At 36.0% G+C, this 25,229-nt stretch overlaps 1 protein-coding gene across 1 annotated transcript; it reads left to right on the top strand.

Annotated features, from left to right (window-relative positions):
• The first annotated feature begins 2,656 nt into the window (after positions 1-2,656).
• LOC146728180 (von Willebrand factor-like) lies at positions 2,657-24,325 on the top strand. The gene is made up of 9 exons (XM_085496237.1): positions 2,657-2,782; positions 3,322-3,405; positions 18,623-18,641; positions 21,616-21,759; positions 21,875-22,016; positions 22,871-22,938; positions 23,299-23,537; positions 23,647-23,933; positions 24,068-24,325. The coding sequence occupies exons 1-9, from the start codon at positions 2,780-2,782 to the stop codon at positions 24,075-24,077; spliced, it is 996 nt and encodes a 331-aa protein (XP_085352363.1). The 5' UTR covers positions 2,657-2,779; the 3' UTR covers positions 24,078-24,325.
• Positions 24,326-25,229: the final 904 nt, after the last annotated feature.

Below are 25,229 nucleotides of genomic sequence, written 5' to 3'. Positions count from 1 at the left end.
ATCGCAAACATCATTAGTTTTGGGTTACGACCAAAGTACCGCATAAACTCAAAATTGCAAACTCATGAGATGTGTCGGCTGGTCTCGACTAGTTCCGCCATCAGGCCTCATCATTAACCTTTATCAGTAATTTAACCTTTATCAGTAGATATCATGGCAACCACTATTAAGCTGACTGGCCTCGTTATTTAACCCTTATCAGCAGATGCCATGGCAACCACTATTAAGCTGAAATATAAATCATGATACCAACCAGGAAGTGCAACTACAAAGAATGAGAATAATGGAAACAGCGACAGAAAAGATAGATATACGCATGGTTTTAATTTACGTTTTTGTGGTCGGTCGCTTAACTTCCGCTCTGATAAAACGCTAGGGGCCAGGGCTAATTAATCATAAGCTTTGCACATGTGTCTCGTCACTGCCCGGGAAAATTTACTTACCACGGTTTGAGGAATAACATCGTCATCATCGTCGTCACATTCGTTAAGAGCACCTGTACGACGGCAACGTCGGGCACCTATATCGAGTGGCTCTCTGGTTCGATTTTCATCGTCGCTTGTAACGCCACCGCCGTCGCCGTCGAGAAAATGAGCGACTTGGATTGACAGTAGCTCTGCAAGAACGATCTCTTGGAGTATGTACGCCGAGACTAGAGCCCTACTCTGCACGAGGTTAGTTGCGGGCCTCACTCAATGATTTGACCACTGCCAGAGTGACAATCTCAGCAATATTTGGTGAGAAGGATGCCATACTTTAGTGATGATTGTGTAAATTTGCCGCGAGAAACTATTAACTTTCGGGTCAATTACAGTTCAGGGGTCATCGCGCATCCTTTCGTTTATCTGACTAATTATGATAATTTATTCATGGTGAGCAAATTCCCAAGATTAGCATAGGCGCGAGTACATGCGTAGTTTTTAAACTATATACGCGTTTGTGGCATAAATATACTAGTATCTTGTATCTATATCGCAGTGTACTAATACAGCATAAACATAAACTCTTTCGTTCGACAGTTGTAAATATTGTATGTGTAAAACTCTTATTTCGCTGACTACAGATTTTTGAATATCTGTAATTAGAAAAAAAACATAAACATATTAAATATTATCATTTTCGGCAAATAATTTGTAAATATTGTACTATAAAACCCATTTTCTCTGATTACAGTTTAATTTTCATTATGTGTGTTATCCCGTTTCATTTCTTCGATGGCCAATGCACCGGGGGGGGGGGGGTAATACATAGAACTCGCCTAATGGACGTACCCCTTAAATGGGTCACGTTTTTTTTTTATTTTAGATATAACTATCGGTCTTATTTCTGGCCAAGATAGGTATAAATATCGGTGATATTTTTTCGATTTGGTACAAATAACCTGAACATTGTGTTTAATAATATGCTCTTATGTAAGTGACAAAGGTGTTTCTATGGTCAAAATACATATTTTAATAAATCAATATACAATGCAACTGTTGGCTCCTGCTTTTCTGATAGAGAGCAAATACGGTAACTTTTTTATTTGGAATAAACAGTGATGACAGAAATGTTTCTTTGATATAAATATGACCCATGGGTATAGATTTTGCCACTATTCAGGTATAAAAATGGTAACACTTTTGAGCACTCAGGGACACCTTCCTACCTAGGTATGTATCAGGTAGGTATGTAACCATCATCATCTCTGATGTATTGAGAACGCAGTGTATGCGCCAAAGTCACCGGATGCGACAAGATTTGAACCAACTTGAACATTCTGACAAACTTGCATCGCACAAAGCATGACATGCTTCACCAATTGTGGTCAATTTTTCCGAGGGAGACAACACAATACCTGGCGCAGACGACATTTTCCCCGTCATGTGTGTGTAGAATACCCCCTAACGTATCTATTATAATTACCTTCGACTAGTTTTGTAAATTCGTTACAAATAATAGTCAGCAGCTAAAATAAAGGTTATGTTTATGCTGTATTAGTACACTGGGATATAAATACAAGATATAATATTCATGCCACAATCGCGTAGTTTCACACCCATGACAACTACTCGCATGTACTCGCGCCTACGCTGATCTAGGGAGTTAGTTCACCATGCATAACGTATCATGACAAAATAAATGACAATATAAATGTGAACAAAATGATGAAATAATGTAAAAATTCTATCAAAACGAAAACATAATGATACAATAAGGATGAAATAACATGAAAATGCTAACATAATGATGAAATGAAGATAAAATGAAAACATAATGTGTTGCCATTGTTGATTTACTCGATTACTTCGACGATCCAGCATGAAGTGCCTAACAACTAAAAAAAATGTAATTTTTTGCACCAACAACACCTAAAATATGGTTCATTACAACGCGGCACGCCTTAATTAATAAGTATATCTGACGACACACGAACTGGGAGGCTCGCGTACTGCTCACTACCAGTTCACGACAAGTTGACGAGTTCACGAATAGTTTACGAATGCATCAGTGTCCACATTGACACGAACTGGCGCGACTGGTTATTGAGCTTCTTAACTTTTTACAAAAAATAATGAAGCATTCTCATGATGGTGTACAGTGTCACAGCGTGCATCAACACAGATTTTTATTTATTTATTTTTATTTTCGTACGTGTTTCCATCAACAGCGCCTTTGTTTGGCCAGCAATAAACAGGTGATACATGGAAAGATAATCCTTTCAATAATAATCACATAGATAGGTTTGTGAGTAAAATATCAAAGGCGCTAGTTTGTGTACATTGCGTCGTCATTGAGTATGGTATGTGTATTTCCTATTTTGTATGTAAGAAAATATATTTCACATTCTCGATTTTTGTTTCCATTGTCGTTCGGCGAGCAGGGGTTGGAAAGGCCACATGTCATGCTAGTGTCAGCCTTGCATTAATAATTACAATGTTTGTTCACGCATTGTATCTTATATCAAAACAAATGTGTCGTATTCATCCTATTTAATGACTGACACATCTCTAACATTGTCGACATTTATACAATCATTCTCAGACCTCAACACTGCCAATGGCACCATCAGTAACATATCACCGCTATAACTGTCTATTAGGTGAATTTTTGTCTTGCGTTGTTTGAATTTTTGCACCATAATAGTGTGTCTCTACAGCTAGTCACCAACATTCAAATTATATGTATGAAAACATACATGTGAGGATTAAATCACTTGCCTATGCTATATTGCTTTCCACCAATAGAAAGGCTTCCAAATTAAGGGATTATATTTAAAAAAACACTCGTCAGAAGGTTTCTCTGTCCATCAGTTTTACCGTTGATACTCTCACACAACAGACTATTGCAGGAAAATCGGCAGCGATGTTACACATATTAGTGATCCTTACGGTTATCAGTTTAACTCAAGCATCCACCAAAGAGGTAAGTTTACTCACAATCGGGCTGACCATGTTTTTTTCCTTTTCCGTAAAATAATACTACGCTCTGGCACTGACGTGGTGGAGTGAGCAGTGTGTCACATCGCCTCTTTGAACTGGCGCAACCATTTCATATAACGGAGTTTTTAAAGGTGTTCATATCTGTCTACAAGTAATAGGACAGTTCTCATCTATACTTTCTGTGTGTTTTGTAATAATAATGGCTTCGAGAACTCGCAGTGGAAGCCAGAAAGAAAGGATAGTAGTTACTCAGCAAACGGTAAGTTCTAACTCTCAACCGTCACATCCGTTATCGAAGAATGACTACCACCGCTAGAGCAAAAAGATGTATCAACACGTGTTTTGTCTATTTTGAATGAACAACATATGCTATTTGAAAAAAATGGACGGTATTGAATCGAAATGTGCCACGTATGATAAATCTTTCGATTTCCTCAGCAATGACAACAGAAACAATAGAACACAGATTAATGCATTGGAAAATAAAATGGACGTAGCAGAGACCAATGTGATAGGTATTTTTGATGTTTCTAAACTGTCGCATACGACTTGTTCACCACTTCCGTGTGACTGAGAATGTTCTAGAACCGTACTGTGTCTGGGTGGAATTTTTAGAAACTGGTTGAATAGGTAATAGAACACTGTAGGAGGCAATAGAAGGTAATGGAACATTCTAGAAATTTGTAGTAAGTTCCAGACTCATTATGTATGCTGATGTAATGGTCTATTTATAGACAGTGTGGGTATATATAGGGGAGTTGTTCAGCACTGAGATCAGATCGGAGATCTCGTTGAATTGTATTGGAGTTTAAGTATCTAGTCATTGGAGTAGTGGAGTTTTACCGCGTTATTGTACCTGATGTTTGCAGAGTATAATAATACCAGTACCAGTTGAAACCTCATCTGTTGGCTCCGTGTGCATATTTTATCATCGCCGCCAGGGAAGTCTTCTGTTACTGTTGCCATTTTGGTATTTGAACCATCACACCTGTACTATACCAATTACGGTAATATTACATTGCGTGTGACAGAAACCTTTCACTTAGGTAACCGGGATTCGATTGTTCTCCACGCTAGACTCACAAAAACACACACAAGCTCAGTTCATGTCCATTCGATTCTTCGCTTGACTCTCGCTTTCTCCCCGAGACAGCTTAAAATCACTTTTTATTACTTGTCAACCATTAGCCAATTACAACACAGTATAAGATACTTTAAGGCCTTGCCTTCAAACAAACAGCCAATCACATGAAAGTTTTACGCATCATAATACAATTGATTAATCGTCACTATATTAGGAAAACCACTATCATATTGTCAACGTCAGTTTATATTTATGGGTTTTAATAGTCTTGCAATAACATTCCACAAAGACACTGCATAAGTTTAAAATCGCAAACATCATCAGTTTTGGGTTACGACCAAAGTACCGCATAAAATCAAAATTGCAAACTCATGAGATGTGTCGGCTGGTCTCGACTAGTTCGGCCATCAGGCCTCATCATTAACCTTTATCAGTAATTTAACCTTTATCAGTAGATGTCATGGCAACCACTATTAAGCCGACTGGCCTCGTTATTTAACCCTTATCAGCAGATGCCATGGCAACCACTATTAAGCTGAAATATAAATTATGATACAACCCCTTTTCAAATTCTGCTTATGCTCTCCGAGCATGATGTTCCCTTATCAAAGATGTCGTCACATTTATATTTCACACGTCAAATACATCAACAATCGTTATGCAAATAAAATACACACTAATATAACAAAATGTATAGTTTCAAATGAGTAAAAACAATGATTACATATGATGACTATAATTTCAAATAAAAAGTTATAAATTTAAACACAACTGTTATGATTCTAGAATACAATGGTTATATATTCAAACAAAAAGATTATAATTCTAAATACATTAATTATATTTTCGAATGTTCTACTCTATCAAGGAGAGGTGCCAGCACTTCACTTGGTACCCAAATATTCAGCATTTGGTTACCTATCTAATGCATACCAGTAATATCTCTGGGAATCTCGGTATATATTTCAGATAGACCCACTAGCAATCAGTAATGATTCCCTATACCTTCTACAGCTGTGCACACACTATCTGTCCATTTTGGTACTTTAACGGCCTTGGGCAAAAGAATCACACGCTCCTCGTCATGTAGTTTGTATTTCAAATCATCCCATCCAATACTTAACACAGACGTAATTATGCCTCGTTCAATGGTTACATTCTTGATTACGGGTCGCTTTGCAAAGGCCAAATGACTCGGAGACACGTACAGGGTCATGACATTTACCAAGGCATACAGCTTGTCATTTGATATCTCTAAAATTAATTAAAAATGCAATTAAGGTGCACGATACATTATAGAGCGGTTACGATAACATTTACACAACCGAATAATTGCCAATATCAATAAGAATCCTAAACACACTAAAATTAAAATTAAGGTTTTGTTTCGAAGTTGGATCACGGAACTCTTCAAATCTCGCAAGGGATGGTCCGTAATTAACTCGTCTACTGGCAAATATAACGTCTTAGCCCGGGCCCTGGGAATGGTTGCAACCAATATACTCAAAGTTCTCACCTTACAAATTGTATATACCGACAGAATCAGCGACCATGTACATATAATAGCCAGAATGGTTCCAATCATAGTAATAGTTTTGACCTCTAAAACGGTAAAGCAGGAGTTTCATCAATTGTGTCACGAAATAATTTGTCCGCCATAGAATAATGAATTGGTTTGTTAATAAATCTGCCGTCCTGTTTAAGTCCACTACCAAACGGGCGTCAGAATTTCGTGTACAATTTCATCCAAATTTCCCCTGCTAATGGTTATGTTAGGCAGTTGTACTCGCCACGGATTCTCGTACATTGACTCTCCTGTAATTTCTATCAAGTCATCTGGGTCATAAAAGGGTATTAAGAATGGCAAATTTACCGGATGCAGAAACATGGGGGCCTCATCTTCTGTGCAACTAGTCAGAAACGGTGGTATATAAAAATTGTCTGATTGTATAGCGCATCCACATGGCAATTTAATTATACACATTGTACAACCTTCAATAGGCTCTGGGCTTCTATCCCTGCATTCTATCAACCATTTTGTATCATTGCTATTCACTAAAATATTCCCCTGTCCGATTTCAAGAATCTTCGGGTCGTATACAGGATTAATTATTAAATCTATTTTACATGTATTATGGATTTCTTCTTTATTATCATAGAACAAGTCCTTCGTACACGACGACTTACGCATATTTATCATGGTAATTACAGAGGGCAATCATTTACTGACAGACCACTACAAAACGGAATTTGGTCCGTACTCATTTCAATATAGGAAGTTTCATCTTCATTAACCCCAAAATACTCTGCAACTGACGTCACCTTCGTGCGCCCGTTCTTTGTTGTATTATTGTCAACACGCTGAGGCTTATCACCTAAGTCATAAGGGAGGGGCATAGGCATGACTATCACCTTATACACCTTGAATATGTCGTTTTTTATTGTAATGGGGATTCTAACCTTTATGTACACATTTTTGTCTGTACGCCGAAATGTCACTCTCGCATTATGGTAATAATAATTCAAATTTGTATATGCTATATCAAAATTAGGATATTTCTTTTGTACTTTATTCCGCATCGCCCTTAAAGCATCCACTTGGTCCGACCAACTGCAAAGGCAACCTTTCTTGTAATAACACGTCAATTGAACCCACCCTACGTTGTGTCTCCCTTTCAAGTAACTGTAACGCTTGCAGCCGTTGGACAGCATATCGAAACATTACATGTGTGGATCGCCGTTCATAATTTAATTCTTTTTCTAATGCCTCTTTGATTGAGTTCCATGTTGTTCAAGCGCTCTCTCCATTGCGATAAACTAGATACGATCGAATAAATGGCCTCATGATTTTCCTTAATCCCATTCAAAGCATTTTCTATTCTCTTATTCGTTGTGAAAATATATGAATTTAAATCATCTTCGTATGCAACAATTTGATCTGTCATAACTTCGGTGGAACTTTCCAGTGCCGCTACATGTCATCTCAAAATATTTACGTCGTTGGACGTGGCCGTTCCAAATAAAGATTTCGATACTTTCCCTACAAAGTCTAATAATCCCCTCTTCTGTCATTCATCGCCCAAATCTTGTCTCTCTATTTTTGGGAATAACACACGAATCGCCCACTCGTCCCTCGAAATGTGATACATATAAAATTTATTCTGTTGCTCAATTAATTTCAAAATTTCCCCGTATTCCTCACAAAACTTTGGAATGAGGTGAACTGTTACGTTTGAACATAATGACCCGTTCACACTCATCGTAGGAATATCTAAATAAGGTATTGCGAACGTATGGTGCCAGTAAGTTAAACTGTTATCGATGTTCGCTACTTGTTCAAACAATTCTCCATAATTGGGGCGCAGAACATAATCTCTCGTCTGCACAGATGGTTTCCATCATACGACCAGTAATACACTAATAAATATCAATGCTATTCTCATCTTGACATCAATTTCTCGGGAGACGCACTATAAAATTAGTAATGAAATGAAAAGAAAGGGATATGATACATGATAAATGATAAATCCGTGGTCATTTCTCAATCTGCAATCGAATGGTAGAATTAAGTACCCACCTAAAACGTTTCCAATGTTCTCATCAAAATGTCCACAGCGTCACCACCCGGCATCTAACTGAAGGTGTGACCCCAACATCAAAGTCGTACGCAGTTAAAATGCGGGTATCACACCACTACTTAGCGCCGCCCACTCTCCTTGTAACTTAATCATGGGTTTTATCGTGGATTCTCTCCACGCTTATTGAGAAACGATCTCGCTTGAATGAACTCGTTAAGTATTATTGTTAGTAATGAATGACGTGCGTCCCAGGGTCTAAATAACATTCGTCTTATCACACACTAATCTCTTTTTAATATACTTCTGAACTATTAATCAACTTCTTCCGCTTTCTCTTATTCGCCTTTGTCGACCCCATAAGGGGTATCGGATGGTTTTCTAAAAATAATCTCGCTTGTTCGTGTAAATTTTCATAGCATTCCTAAGAATTTTGATCTTTTGGGTAACCTACCCATTTAATAAGGTATTCTTTCCTACCATTCCCTAGTCGTCCCTTAATAATTTTTTCGATACCAAAATATCCGCTATTCTTACTGTTCATCTCTGTGTCTCTGGGCCCTTCAGAATAATTTTCTCCTTCAGGTATATCATCTAAATTAGGAACAATTTCTTCAGTAATTCCCGTTTGAGTGGATGGGGGTTCAATTTGCATTTCCGTATTCCTCCCATCAGTATTCACAACTTCAAATTCAGGGGTTTCCCTAACTATTTTCACGTCATTCACGTAATGCCCCGTGTTTTAATATATTCACATGCACTATATTATTAAATATTTTTCCATCACACACGCGTTGCAATCGGAAGTTCACGGGAGATACTTTTTCAAACGTGATTTTTTTACTCAACCCCGATGTTGCTTTAGGTGTATACAAATAAACAATATCCCCAACTTGGAAAGTACTCTCCTTCACTCACCGGTCAAAATAATATTTCATTCTTCCTTGATTAGCTTCAATGCATTTCAAAGCAGTCTCATGGGCAACTTTTATTTTTTTCTTTCAGTAATTCTGCATAACCTCGTAGTATTTATTCCCTTGTTCTGGTTCTATCAATACTGTATCTATTGGCAACGTCGCCCGTCTCCCATATGTTAAGTAAAACGGCGTTTCTTGAATCGTTTCCTGTTTGGTTACTCTATACGCAAATAACGCGGCCGGTATAAATACATCCCAATCTTCCTGTCTAGAGTCGCAAAACATACTTAATATTTGAATTAATGTTTGATTAAAACGTTCTGTATTCGCGTTACATTGTGGGTTATATGGTGTCGTGTTTGCTTTGCTGATTCCAAACATTTGGCAGGTCGCCCTGATTACTTCCGACAAGAAATGTTGACCCCTGTCTGATAAGAGACATATTGGTGCTCCGTACCTGCATATAATTTCATCAAATAGAATTCTAGCTGTTGTTCGAGCACTCATATCGCAAAAGCCTCAGCCCATTTCGTGAAATAATCAGTAAATACGATAATATATCGATTTCCCGCTCGAGTTTTATGTATGGGTCCAATAAAATCAACTCCGACCCTATGCCAAGGGGCTTCTATTTTTAACGGTATTAAGGAGGCCTTGGAGCATAGTTTAGGAAATTTCCCAGTGGCGCAATCTACACACGTATACACCCAACTGTGGATTTCAGAGGCCATTTTTGGCCAATAATAACGCTGTCTGATTGAAGCATAGGTTTTTGCAAACCCAAAATGACCCGCCGTCACTTCATTGTGAAATTGTTCTAAAACGCAATTTCTTAATTTATGTGGGATGACTGTTTTACACAATCCTGATCTTTACTAAACCTACCCTTGGGGAACCAGAGGTGATATATTTTTTCATTTTCCATAAAATATTCGTCTCTAGTATATGCCAATATTCGTGCTTTGCGCAGTTCAGGTGGTAGGGTCCCGTTTGTTAAATAATCTATTATTTGGCTTATTTCTGGGTCGGCTCGTTGCATTTCACTAACGTTGCACCAGCCTGTGTCTTCAGGCGTTCCACCGACCATATTCCCTTCGCAATGTACGTCTACTGGTCTTTCATTATTAATTTCTGGTTGGGCTTTATCAGTTACTAAAGATATTATTCCAATTAAACCATCATCTTCCTCTAATTCTGTAGGCGTTTGGGGCCCCTCATAGGTACGTCTAGACAATGCATCAGCGTTTTGGTGAATCTTACCGGGCCTATGTACGATTTCAAAATCATACTGTTGTAACGCGATGACCCACCTTCCAATTCGGCCCTTGGGCCTTACTAACCCGATTATATACTTTAAACTTGAATGGTCCGTTATTACTTTGAACTTTCCGTGCCTTAAGAACGGGTCAAAATATTTAATACCTACCACTATGGCCAAAGCCTCTAATTGTGTTATAGGATAATTACGCTCTGCTGGGGTTAACGCCCGCCCGCCATATGCAATAACTCTCTCACGTCCGTCTTGCAATTGCGATAAAATAAACCTGATGGCTTGCCCAGTGGCGTCACAACTTAATATAAATGGTTTCTCGAAATTGGGGTATGCCAATATAGGTGGATTTGTTAGCGCCTCTTTCAGCTGTTCGAATGCCCGTTGACATTCTTCTGTCCATTCAAACGTTATATTTTTACTAGTCATCGCGTTCAAAGGCCTCGCTATTTTCGCATATTGGAACACTAACTTTTTATAATAATTACCTATTATTTATAATAAATACCTAAGAATCCTCTCAAACGTCTTATGTCATGTGGAATGGGGAAATCCCTTATAGCTGTACATTTATCGGGATCTGCTCTGATACCGTCCTTACTTATTACATGGCCTAAATACTTTACTTCCTTACACGCAAATTTACATTTCGGTAACTTCAGTTTTAAGTTAGCCTTTCTTAACCTTCGAAATATTTGATTTAGGTCCTCCAAATGTTTCTCAAAAGTATCGGAAAACACGATTATATCATCTAAATAAACTAAACAACTCTTCCAATTTAATCTTCTAAGCACAATATTCATGAGCCATTGAAATGAATGTCCACTCCTAGCAACTCCCATTGGACATCGGTTTAATTGATAATTTCCAGCATGGGTCGTAAATGTAGTGAGTTCATGAGTATCTGGATGTAGGTCTAATTGGAAATATCCACTTTTTAAATCAAGCGTCGAAAAATATTTGGGTTTGGCTATCCCTAAGGAGTCAAAACAATCTACAATTAAGGGTAATGGATATGGCTCTAGTTTCGTGATTGCGTTTAGTTTCCTATAGTCGACACAGCATCTGTAAGGACCCCCAGGCTTCGTAACCAAGACAACTGGAAAACTCCATTCTGTCACAGAAGGGGAAATTATATCTTCACACAACATATCATTAATTTGTTTTTCAATTTCCGACTTTTTTTGAGGAGTAACTCTGTATGGTCGACAACTAATTGGGTCGGGGTCGCCCATCAATCTAATTTTATGTTGTATTATTTTTGTGTGGCCCATATGACTGGCAATCTCTGCAAATTCATATTTAAGAATTTCTTTAATGTTTCTTTTTGTCCAGAGTCTAAATCAGCCCCCGCCATGTCAACATTAAAAGGGTGTACAGTTTCACTAGGGTAATTATCATACTTAAACTCATTCAAATTTAAGAGTTCTCTCTCTGAGCCAACGTCAATTATGCCAGTATCCGGGGTCAAACATTGTTTCATTCCAACCCTAATGCCTCAGGTAATTTGAATTTCTGTGTCAAATGGATTCATTATTCTAATTGGCACCTTATTCTTATGTATTTAAAAAATGCCTTTTGCAGTCAATAACCGTAGATAAATTATTCACGCATCTAGTTTCTGCAATTACGCCATTTGGATAATGTGACCGAGTTTTACAATTTATAATTTGCTGTGTTCTGGGAGGGATCGTGATACTACTCTGTGTCCATATTGGTGACCTTGGTCTCAAGTGAAACTTTCATGCTGAGAAATCAATAACTGCTTTATGTTCCGCAAGAAAATCTGTTATCCAATTATCACATTACTTTTCGTATAGTCAATAATGTGAAAAGGAATTGTTACTTTTTGATCCGCTATTTCTGTCCTGACATAGATCCGACCTCTGAGCGGAATTATCTGACCGTTCACAGTATGCGCTGAACTTCGAAAGGGGGGATATATTTTACGATTTCTCAAGCTTGGAAAATTTCGCATGAAACTTTTTGAAATAACCGAAATTTCTGCTCCCGTGTCTACCAATGCCCAAACGTATCTATCATCTACTTTCACCTTAATCAAACTACTATATATATATATCGGTTGAAACACAAAAGATATTGAACACAAAAGAGGGCTTTCTACCATTTTTTTCCCATGGCTAGTTGGTCTATTTTCCGCCCTTCCTAAAATAGACTTTTTGCGTTTAAATTGTCTCCCTGTTTTTCGTTGTCACAATTTCTAGCAATATGGCCCTTAACCCCACAACTATAACAAATTATATCTCTCAAATCCCTTTTTCGTGCCCTTCCCCAAAATTCTTTTGCAATATGACCTCTTTTGCCACAATTATAACAATTACCACTGAAATAATTTTCACAGCTGTAACAGCCGGCTGCAGAATGACCCTGCTTATTACAAATGCTACAAATCGGAATTGTATTGAATTTCCTACCCTGGTATGCTAGGCTTGTTGTACCAATGGTCTGGCCCTCATTCATTCTGGGTCCCTCGAACTACGGCGGGTTGTATACGTATTGCGGTCGATGTTGTTGTAATAATTGTTCAGTTTTCCGTGCTAACCTTTCCACACTGAGTTCAATCGCTGATAAATCTGCGCCATTCTTTTTCTTTTCTTCTTCTTGCATATTGCAAACTATTTCACTCAGTCGAGCCCTTTGTCGTGCTTCATCAATCGTTTGAGGCTGATGCGCAATCACCTGACTCTTGATGTCATTCCGTAGCCCGGCGCGAAAATAACGTAATTGTTCTTCGGGCATCTTACGAAGTCGGGCACAACGCGACTTGATATTTGTTGCGGCTCCCTGTTTTCACTCAGACAGTTCTGGTCTGGCTGGTCTCGACTAGTTCCGCCATCAGGCCTCATCATTAACCTTTATCAGTAATTTAACCTTTATCAGTAGATGTCATGGCAACCACTATTAAGCTGACTGGCCTCGTTATTTAACCCTTATCAGCAGATGCCATGGCAACCAATATTAAGCTGAAATATAAATCATGATACCAACCAGGAAGTGCAACTACAAAGAATGAGAATAATGGAAACAGCGACAGAAAAGATAGATATACGCATGGTTTTAATTTACGTTTTTGTGGTAATCCCAAAACAAGATTGAAGATCAACTCAAAATGTCGGACATTCTTATTAATAACGCACACCGTGTTCCAGCCAAGGCAACTCGTGAATTATAGTAATGAAAGCTAAACCTAGACATATCGCTGCAACATTTTCGCTTTGAGAGAAACGAAGGAGTTTCATAACAAATTCGCGGGTGGCTTTCAAGGATTCTACTGTGTTTATTAAAACGGACTTGTGCCCAACTGACTACAAAACTAAAAAGAAGTTTCATTCAATTATGTATTCTGCATACAAAGAAGGTATGTGAGTTTACCAATGTACGAGATGTTCATGAATGGATCAAATATGTGCTGCCACAAACAAGTTTTTTTTCATGAATGCTTTTCATTGTTTTCGAAATTGACTGTAATTCTAAACAGCACACCCTGAACTAATTAACATTTTTAAAGCCAGGTATGCGTGACTTATGACTCCTTTCACTCTTTATTTTTTGTTCAGTTTTGTTATATATAGCATCTGCCCACTATGCAATGTGGTTTGTGTAACCTTTGTGCGAGGGATGTGGCTAGGTCGACAATGGTTGCCGTCGTTGTTCAATACACGTGCTTATTTTTTGACATTTGGGATTTCTGTGTTTGTCATCGTCGTTGTAGAGTTCGGTTTTGTGTGGTTCCTTTTTTAGTCTTTTCTTCAAATAAAGACTTCGACTCTTGATCCAGTAATGGTTAAAAAAGGTAATATGCCAGAACTGAGAAATACTTTCAGGCGGGAACTGTATACATTTATAGGTTTACTTGGCGAGGGGGTAGTTCTTCGTTGCTGTATTTAGAAATATTAAAGAGTTTGACATCATGTTTTTACTAAATCAGACCATGAGGCAATTTTAATAATTTACAAAATTGGTAAAAACAGGTTAGGGGACCTGGTTTTTGGAAGCTCAATTGTGACGTATAAAGCGATAGCTCATATTCTGAAATGATTAATATACTGATCTCTAGTTTTTAAAGTTTAAAATTATAGAAGCGATAGTTGAATTTTCAAAAAGGAAAGCAGAAGAGAGACGAAATAAGGAACTGGAACCAATGCTTGAATTACAGAATTTGTCAGAAAAAATTTCGATGAGATGGTATTGGCCAAATACGAGATTAAACAGCAAGAATCAGATGTTATTATTGATAATAATATCAGAGGTACAATTGTAAGGTCAAAGGTTTAATTGTTTGAAAATAGTGAGAAAAGTACAACATTATTTTTGAATTTAGAGAAGAAACACAATTATTCAAAAAAGTCAATTATTGAGTTGAAATAAGGAATAAATATTTAATCAGTGAAAAAGATAGTTTAAAGGAAATTAATAGGTATTACAATGAGCTCTATGCATAAAAAAACAATTTAGAATTTAGTGAGAATGATAAGTTATTATTCGTAAAGGAAAATATTCGTACTCTATCAAATGAGATTGCAATACAGTGTGAGAGCCCACTTATTAGGGTAGAGATGCAGGTTCGTGGGCACTTGAGAGTGAATTTTTTTTTTTGCTTGTTATTATCCAAACAGTCTTGGCTATCGACTGTTAAACGATTGTAGAATTGTGAATAGTGAAAAATACTCAAAAAACGATTTGAAAATATACATAACAGGTGCAAACATTCTCTCTTTTGAATGCTTAGCAAGATTTAGCAAGGCTGTACATAAATAATAAAAAAGAAATATGGTGAAAAAAAGAAAAAAAGACGGGATCTCCATATTATACACTATATTTAACTTTTAACAAAACGATAATACATTTAAATTTGAAACTGTTACATCCATTTTAATTATGAGCATTAGCAAACTTCTCATTGAGTGAATTGTTATGCAAATTAGCAATTATCTACAAATTAGCAACAATCGTACAGACAACTAGCGTGGGTGTTAATTTATGCATAAACTTGAAGTAGTGAAATTTGAGCTGCTGCCCTGCAAAATTGACAACTGGTAGACTGTTTTCAAGACGGCACTTTCTTCACAGTAAACAGATGTACCCATAAACCAATTTTGACAGGAAACAGAATCATGGTTTAGTTTTTTTGTGCATATTTCAATTACAGTGTCCATAAAAAAATAAAACTTTAAAATTTTAAAATTCATACAATAAGCTTTCCGAAAATATATAGTTTTGTGGACAAGGGATGTCATCTTGGTTTCCTAATTAACTAATTAAAATACCTGTCAGGTAAACTGCATCTCTACCTTAAGGAGGAAATATTTGCTGTACTTAAAAAATCCTCTCAAAATAAGACTCCAGGTAGCGATGGTCTACTCCCTAAATTTTATTTGGGGGGGTATATTGGAGACGCCCTGGTTGCTTCACTCAATTATGGTTATAAAGAAGGCATGATGTCAAACACACAAAAACGGGCAGTCATTACCTTATTGCCAAAGCCAGATAAATACTAGCTTCATCGATCAGCTAGGCAATTGAAGACCAGTTTCTTTATTAAATAGTGATTATAAGCTAGCAAGTAGGTGCATTGCAAAACGTTATGAGAATATTTTGCCCACGATTATCCTCGCAGATCAATCAGCTGTTATTTCGGGGAGGAAAATTATGGATAATATAAGGCTTATTTCTGAATTTATCGATTATTGTGAGGAGTATAAGCACCTAGGGACAATCATGTTTGTAGACTTTTCTAAAGCTTACGATACTTTAGAATGGAACTTTATAAATAAGGCATTGACTTTGTTTAATTTTGGTGATTCATTTAAACGTTGGGTAAATATATTTTATAATGATATTAAGAGTTGTGTTGTAAACAATGGGTTTTCACAGGTTGGTTTGGATTTTTCAGTTTAAAATGTTGCATGGTACAAATTTATTCTTACACAAAAATAAACAGATAGTTTGTGTAAATATTGTCAAAATGAGAAAAAAATTGGAACATTTGTTCTCGTATACAGATTTTGGAATTCATTACACAAATGTAATCACATGTTCAAATATTATCTTTGAAGTACTGAAAAAGAACCCCTTTTTAAATTAATAATCAGAAACCAAATTAACATTGAAAAAATATGTTTTAACTGAAAATAAGTTCGAAACAAAATGTGGCAAAGTACTGCAAGTTATTGAAGGAGATTTGTAAGTTAATTTTATAAGTTCACTTACCGTGTAGTCGTGTAAATTAATGTCATCCAACATTTTATAAAACAAAAGGATTGAACCTTTTTTTTCACTTTTCCCCTTTTATTTTCTTTCATTACTCCAATTTATCACTGTTAATTTTCTATTTTTTGACATGTAAGAGTGTTGTCTTTTTTAATATTATATGAATAAATAATTTCATTAATGTATTCACTTTACTTTATCATTGACCCCTATGAAAAAAAACAACACTTTAAGTATGCAAGTCATTTTGATAGATATTGCGTTATTGGTCAGTTCACTGTCATGTTGTACGATTAAAATATATATTTAGGATCAAGATCATGTTATAAATGAAATTACTTTGACATATAAAATTAGGCATCACTCAAGTAAGTATACGAAGTTGACTGATGTAATTTAATTTTTAGACTGACTGTATAGTCTATTTCGTATCATGCAGGAAGATATAAACTTTAAACATATGAAATCAATTACCTTTAATCGGTTTCATAAAAGGTCATGTAAATTTGTAAGTTCGTGTATTTGACAATAATTTCGCCACAGATTTTAAAGCGCTTTTCCAATATTAATAAGTAAGTAAAACAAGTAAGATGTTATTTGTGAATAAAATGTGTTGTATCGTGATATTATATTATTACAGACACATTTATATATGGCAACGATATATCTGATCACATTGTGATTCACATTAAGCACAATATACAGCCTACACTAGTCATTCACTTAAATATGACATTATTTTCAAGTTGATTTCTACTTCGTGTGGATGTTCAAGTCCATTTCAACTCTACAAAACTGAAATATAAATGAACGCTTGAAAAGCACCATACTTCAATTGAAACAACATTATATTGTTTGCACATTGCTGATCGCATTTTCTTGTTGAAATAAATATAAATAACATATATATTATCATGGAGGTATAAACAGAAGGAGTTACAACATGTTTAATCCTAATAAATTCCCTTTGTTTCTAGTCGAGTTGATCCTCTTGTCTGTAAACGTATTTTGATTTCCATGACCATTTCCGACGCTACCATTTACATTCCTCGTAACCAAGGATGGGGTGTCTTTTTTTCTCGATTGTTATGCGGTATTTTACGGGAATAAGAGTAATGTTACTTGTGCTATGCCTCTAGAAAGAATGTCATTGTTATGACATGTTTATGTGTCCATGTGTACATCTAGGTACATCTTTTGCCATTATCCAGGCGTCGCGGGCTCTCCAAGTACAACCGTAATACTGACATCGGAAATATCAACAGTTCCTTCAAAATACGGTCAGTGTACCACGAATGAAAGCTAAATTTCAGCGAGTCCTTGAAACGTTTGTTGACGGCAAGATTCAAGGGGTTGCAGCCGATCGGTACAACAGGCTGGAACAAACACAGTGGCGATGTTGTTATCGTGTAGTTTTTTTATTCAAAAAAATCTTCACATCGATGTGCTCTGAATATATGAAATATTGCCAGAGTTTTTTCGGGTAACCGCAGCTTCTGGTGTGTCGATGTCACATACGAAATGATAACAGTGTCTAAATACCGATCCAATGTTTTCTGCATTTTTTACTTGGCAAAATGGCTGCTGAGTGTGAGCTGCAGTATTAATAGCGATAATCTTCGGACATTCGTTTTTAATGTGTGAATTAGTAACATACATTGAATAATAAATGCTCCTTGTTCTATTTTGTTAAGATTCTTTTTTAAATTTATTGATAATTACGCATAAATGAAAGGTCAAAGTTGAAATAATGTGTCTGTAGATTGAAGAACGCGAATAATAAAATGAGCTAATTGGTCGAAATTTGCTTTCGCGCGAAAAATTCCCGTCCTACAGTATGGTAATGCACCTTATCTGTAGATAATTTTTTGTTTTCTAAATTAACAAGCATTAACCAACATTATAATAATCATGAAACCCTAGAACTTAAACCAGTTGTAACTCCTCCTGTTAATACATTCATGATATTACACTGTTAGTGTTATATAAATAGTATTAAGTGAATAACACTGTTTTCTGAATGGTGAGTGAAGTTGACTTGAGCGCGTGTGGAGTTAAAATGGCTACGTAATAACTATCATCTATGTGGTATTGAAAAATATTTATATTCGATTTTTTTTCAGTTTTTGGGAAAGAGGAATGGTAAGTATGAATATTTTGGTTGACAAGAGTTGCCATATGAGTTAGTGAATCAGTCTTCATGATTTGTTGAAAATAATTCAAATGTGTGTTCCAACGAAGTTTGTATAGTCTGAGAGCACTTAAATTTAAAAAAACCAGGCGGTTTTTGAAAATGACAAGCTAAATTGGAACTTGTGCATGTAAGATCATTTGTTTTCGAATATAGCATGGTATATACTTCATGAGTTATATTGTGTCTGCCTTGTTAGCATATAGGTAATTCAGCAGACATGTTGTCCAAACTATTAAACTACCGGATCTCTATATTATTCTAGCAATAAAACTGTTAAGGCCAGGTAAAAAAAATTCTCTGTTTCGCGTTTCATGGAAATTTTAAAATGCGACGATTTTTTTTAATACTGAGCTAAAATGGGAGAAATTTGAGACAAGTGCGGGTACAAGCGCATTTTGAAATGCTTTAGAAGGAAAAAAAACGTTCGAGGCGCACAGTTCAAAATGATGCGCGCGGAAACGAGAAACAGAGATATTGGCTGCTTGACCACTTTCTGAGCGGATAGGCATCTAGATTTGTTTATGGTATATAGTACAGCTCATGTGTTATAGATATCAGCAATAAAAACCTCAGCGGTCAGGTGACTTTCCCACCATTTAGTTTTTCCTAAAAACGGCAAAAAACACTTAACAATCTTCTTCTTCAGAACCGCCGAGTAACATGTTCTCATATTTAGTACTTAGCTTCTATATATGTTTGAAAATTTTATTATGATTGATCACATAGTTTGGCCACTATTTAGGATTTCTTCTAAATAGGAAGTAATTTTTTACTCATGCCACACATGAGGGATTATCTTCAATATTGCTGCATGGCATCTCTATATCAACCTAATTCAGAAACCTAAAAAAGATTTTAGATCAATGACATGGTTTGGCCGCCATCTTGGATTTTAGGCAAAATTGACCAAAAAGTTTAGGCATTTGTTTCTCAGAGATGAATCAACCAATTAACTGCTAATTTTGAATATAACATGCCTGAACATTACTACATATTAGAAAATATTTTCGACGAGTCACGTGGTTTGGCCGCCATCTTTGATTTTATGTAAAAATTACCAAATGTTTGGGCATTTGTTTCCTAACTCTGCTTTAACCGACCTACTAGATGTTTTCATCAATAATATGTCTGGGCATAGCTCCAAATGATAAAAATAATATAATTTTGATCAGTCACATGATTTTGCCGACATCTTGGATAATGTGCAAACATAAATTATTAAATTACATGTGTTGTATTGGTCCGATTGGAATAACATTTTGTACGTGTATTCTACTCTTTAAATACATTCTTTTCCATGAATGTCACATGGCTAGTTCGTGTGGCTATGCACCAATGGGGTGGGGGCTTCTAACCTCATTAACATGCATAACTGATATATCTTAAGCGCTGTTGCAGTGAGGAAGTTGCAACCTTCTGAATTATGATGACGTCAAACAAAACATTTGACTAAAATAACTGATGACCATATAAGGTCATGTGAACTCATTAATATGCATAACTGTCATAACTGAAACACTGTTGCGGAACGAGACATGCAATCAGTGTCATAATGAAGGCATCAAACATAAGAGAATACTATTTATGATTATGTAACCTCATTAATAGACATTACCACGTGGCTCATTATTATTCTGAAAAGCATATTTTGATAACCAAAACAGGTAAATACATTGAACCATCTGCATGTTATTTTGTCATCATCTAACAGATCATTCAAACCACCCTATTGGCAATCCAGTGACTTCATTATTTATGCAATATACATGCTTGAAAGTCTGGGCCCCGATGAGGCCGCTTGCGTCTTTAATTTTTATTATTGTGGGTGTAGTTTTTAGCACGCTCAATTTTGCACGCACTGTTTATTATTGGTTCTTATTTTTAGTTTGTCTTGGGTGTTGTTGGGTGTAATACAAGAAAATCTACTACTGGGCGAACATCATATGTTCATTTAGATGTCCCAATCCCTAACAGTGCTGTCTCAAGCTAGTAAGGAAAATTATTATAGCACTAATTACAAATTTCGTCATACGGAGATATTCTCAAAAGGACAACTAGGCCAAGAAGTAATCTATACTTAAATGTTTAAATAGCTGTGAGTGTAAAATGACATTGTTTTTATAAACAATAAATTGCAATTGACGGTTCTATTATATTTTATTCATAATTAAAGATATTTAATTCGATTGCGAATTTCCAACAAAGAAAACATGATCTTTAAGTTTAAATGGTTACCAACTAGATGAGATGAGAGGACAAAAAAAGCAAAACACTACGAGTCACAGGCAAAAATGTATGCCACCAATAACAACCAATGTCCCGTAGCGGCGTTCGAATTCTAGCTGACAAAATTGCAGTGAAATTGCACCCGGGTAATTGCCACCTATTTCAAAGAACACGGGACAACGCAGAATTCGACGACGATCTATGGTTTTGTAATTCCCCATTATGGGTAAATAAATTACAGGAGATGATGAAGGTAATTTTGAAAGCTGCAGATTTGTGTCGAGTGTACACCATTGTTACATTATTAGAGCGACGGTGTGCAAAGTCTTTCTTTCGGCCGAAGTTGAGACAAGGCATATCATGTACATGTCACAAAAAATCCGATCTTACAGCATCATTACCCAAATTACCCAAAGAACAACGACAAAACTTGTCAGGCATACTGTCACAGAACTTTGGTTATACCAAAAATGTAACCAGGTCAGATGTTGGGACTGAGGTCGCCGTGTTGGTCGCCGTACATGATACACCATCGCGTCTCAAACTTCGGTAGAACCAAGTACCGTTGAACGTCAAATATCCGCGGTTACAAGTAGTAACTGTACTTTCAATGGGCAAATTATAGTCCATATTGTACAAAAACCGGATTATTGCATTATTGTTACTATTACCATACTATTCATGTTGGTTGTTCAGATCCATCACCAACCGCATATGTAGTTGTAAATGGCCCGATGTCCTGGTATGAGGCAAAAAAAGAATGTGAAAATAGAGATCTCGTGCTTGCTGAACCCCACACCGAGTCTGAAAACGATGCAATACAAGCATTAAATGTGTCAGGTACTTATTTTATTTTAAATATATAGAGTCTGGTCGATAATCAAAAAATATTACATTTTTATTGATTTTGGTATTTGTGATTTTGTTTTACTTTCTATGTTTCGTTCTTCATTAGGTAATTATTGGCTTGGTATTACCGACATACACCACGATGGAACATTTACTTACCGCACATGCAATAGAATCCCTGAATACAGTAACTGGGATGCCAACGAGCCAAATGGTTATAATATGATTGAGGACTGCACAGAGATGCGGTAAAGGAATTCACATGTTAAATATGAAATTATATGTAATGCGAAATCAAACTAAGTGCGGAAAAAAAACACGCAATGAAACTTATTGTATTTCAATGTGTATTCAACAGCACATTGCCTTAATTAGAATTCACTATCATCAGGTGCAGCCAACGAGCAATAAATTGAAACAGTCAATTCCCTGGGCCTTTTGAAGTATGCTAATTAATATAAAGGAAAATGGGGGAAATTAAAAGCTGTTCATAAACTACCCTCCACCTGAAAAAATCTCCTTCTCTTCTGCTGACCAAATTCATCTTTCCCCTGACTCATTAAAAAAACCTTTTTTGGCTACTCCCCTACCGCCAACTTTCCTGAATCAGTTTCTTTTGAAATAATGAGAAAATTTGCCAAAATTTCCGAGGTGTAACATCAACTTTGTACATTCATAGTAATGACAACTGTTATGAACTCTATTCCTCACTTACACTGGTTGCAGTACAATGTTTGTGAATACCCCGGGTGAATATTCACAGTGCTGATTGGTGGCGTAATTCATCTAGTCATTGGCTTCTATGGGCTTCTTGAATACATTAACCACACAGCAGATCAGTTGGTTACTCGCATTATTTATTGATAGCACACGACGGCTGTCTACATTAAGCAGATGTTATTTCCCCCTATGCGTGTTTTATTATACCCCTGCCCTAAAGGCTGTTTTGCTAACTCTGATTGATTTTTTTATGTGAGTACCCTACCCACTAAAAAAAGTTTCCCTGTCCTTGCATTTTTTTAAGAAATCTGCCCTCACTTTAGAAATAGTCCAGCATTGCTTTTTACATGTATATGCTAAACTGTTCAATTATATTTGATAGAGAATCCAATGGGTTATGGAATGTAATTCCTTGTAATTGGGTACTAGGCCATGCTGTTTGCGAATACTGTGAGTATGGTGCTTTATCTCTTCTCAATACTATAACTATTTTAGTTTTGTATTCATGGCAATACAAATATGAAATATTAATCCGGGTCATTCTTTTTGACCAAAATTATTTGGAGCAATATTGTTTGCCCTTAAGTAACCTCCGATCACTTTGACTAAATATTGCAGTGAATGTGTGGTGAATTTATATTTTTTGTTTTATACTTTTATTCTGAGTAATGGTATCATAAGTTTAATACAAATATGTATAATTACAACTTAGTTCACATGAGCATTCTCAAGATAGCAATATTGTTTTTTTCTTTGATTGTTTTTACATTGTTATGTACAGAATCTTTAGATACATTATTGTTTTATCAGGGCACGGTGCGCATGGTATTATGCAAATGAGAACATTCGACGGACGCCCATATATATTCCAAGGCACATGCTGGTACAATCTATTCAAAGACTGCACCGACGACTCTCGTTTCGAAGTCACTGCAAAGTTTGAACCTAGAAAACATAGCACATCTGATAAAGTCAGCACAAGAATTGTCGCTTTCAACCTAACTTTTGGCGATCAGTACGCAAATGTTGATGGACTGGACATAACTACAGTAAGATACAATATGTTGTATTATGATGGTGGTGCAAACCAAATTTAGTTGAATCTAATTTCTTTATATAATCCGTGACCTCACCAACATGCTAAACATATACCAACAGGGACGTACTGGCGGGCAAGTGACTGCAGCACACGCTATAACCATCCATGTAGAAGATAAGAAGATTACAATGAACTTCACTTCAAGGAAGACGACATTCACTCTTGATTGGACTCTAAGAAAACATGCATTAAGTGTATCTTTCTATGGCTCATTTTATCGTGGCAAGCTGTGCGGTTTGATGGGCAATGCTGACGGTAATGCTCTCAATGACTTTCAAAAACTTGATGGCAGTATTGCAAAAAACGATGTTGGGTTTACTGAAAGCTGGAAAGTGAGAGAAAAAAAGTAAGTTGTTTGTTTATTTTTTTTTTCAATATGATGCTCCATGAACATAAATTAATCATGTTATAATGGTAACCTGTGTTCCAAAGTTCTACAAACTTATTAAAGTTAATCTTTTTTGTGTGTTGATGTTATAGATGTGACTAGCAATATCTGGCAAGACGAGACAACAACTTGTTCACGGTAGAAATTTAGGAATAAATGTTAATATTTTACTTATATGTGAAAATATAAGATATTTCGATTTAAACTTAACCTATCAGATTTTATTATATTCAATGACTCAATAAAATGTAGCTTTGGCATGATTGTATTTTTATTTATTTATTTTAATGGTATACCATAGGGATTAATGTATGGTATTGTCGAATAATATATTCAACTGCATTGTTTGATGTTGTGGCTGAAAGAGTGTCATCTATATGAACTTGCAATATGACCATCCAATCACTAACAAACTTAACACTAGTGAGCCATCATTACTATGGTATTAGTATATCAGAAACAACTATATTTATAATACAACCAGTATGCGAGAAAAAAACAAATCTTACACATGAAAGAAGAAATGCGACAAGAATAACGTCAAGTTGGCGGAAGTTGTGTTGATACAATATACCAACCTATTGATATAAGAGTTGTGAATGGTGCAAAGTATAGAGAATCCCATAAAAAGTAAATCTGATTGGTTGGTAATGAATACGCCCCTTTAAGTATCATTGTTTCATTTTCGTTATAAAATAAAAAGTCTATTTCTCGAATCTAAAGGTGGCCCTTTCGGGTCTTTAACCAATTCAAAATTACATAATTGGTGTTGGACCAATTTAGACTGACGAGCACCAATATAAGTCAATGCAATGATATACATACACAAATAGAGACAAAAATCTAGTCCATCTTTTACACAAGGCCACAAATGAACAAAATGAAACCATTGCTTATTTGGTACAAAATAGTTTACGCGTGGTATAGTTCCCGTCGCCACAACAGAGTTGGTAATGGTCAGCTGACAGGAGGAAAAAACATACATTCCACAAATAAAAATAAACTGCCCGGAAAAAAATAATAATTTAATAATAAATACAATAATAATTCAAAAAATTAACAAGCATATTAGAATAACTCAAATCAATGGACGTCCCAGTGTTATTGTAGAAGTTTTTGTACCTGAAATTTCCCTATGCATGTCAAGTCACAGAAGTGCGGCTTAAATTAAAGGATACTCCCGTAAAGCGAACATGAACACGTCGTCTGCTTTAGATGTTATAGATGTTACACAGTGAGTTGATAGGGGTCCCA

Source organism: Saccoglossus kowalevskii, unplaced genomic scaffold, assembly GCF_978046115.1.
Source record: "Saccoglossus kowalevskii unplaced genomic scaffold, keSacKowa6.1 SCAFFOLD_24, whole genome shotgun sequence".
Classification (NCBI taxonomy): domain Eukaryota; kingdom Metazoa; phylum Hemichordata; class Enteropneusta; family Harrimaniidae; genus Saccoglossus; species Saccoglossus kowalevskii.
The sequence above is the reverse complement of the archived record's forward strand: the minus strand, read 5'-3'. Positions and strand labels throughout refer to the sequence as shown.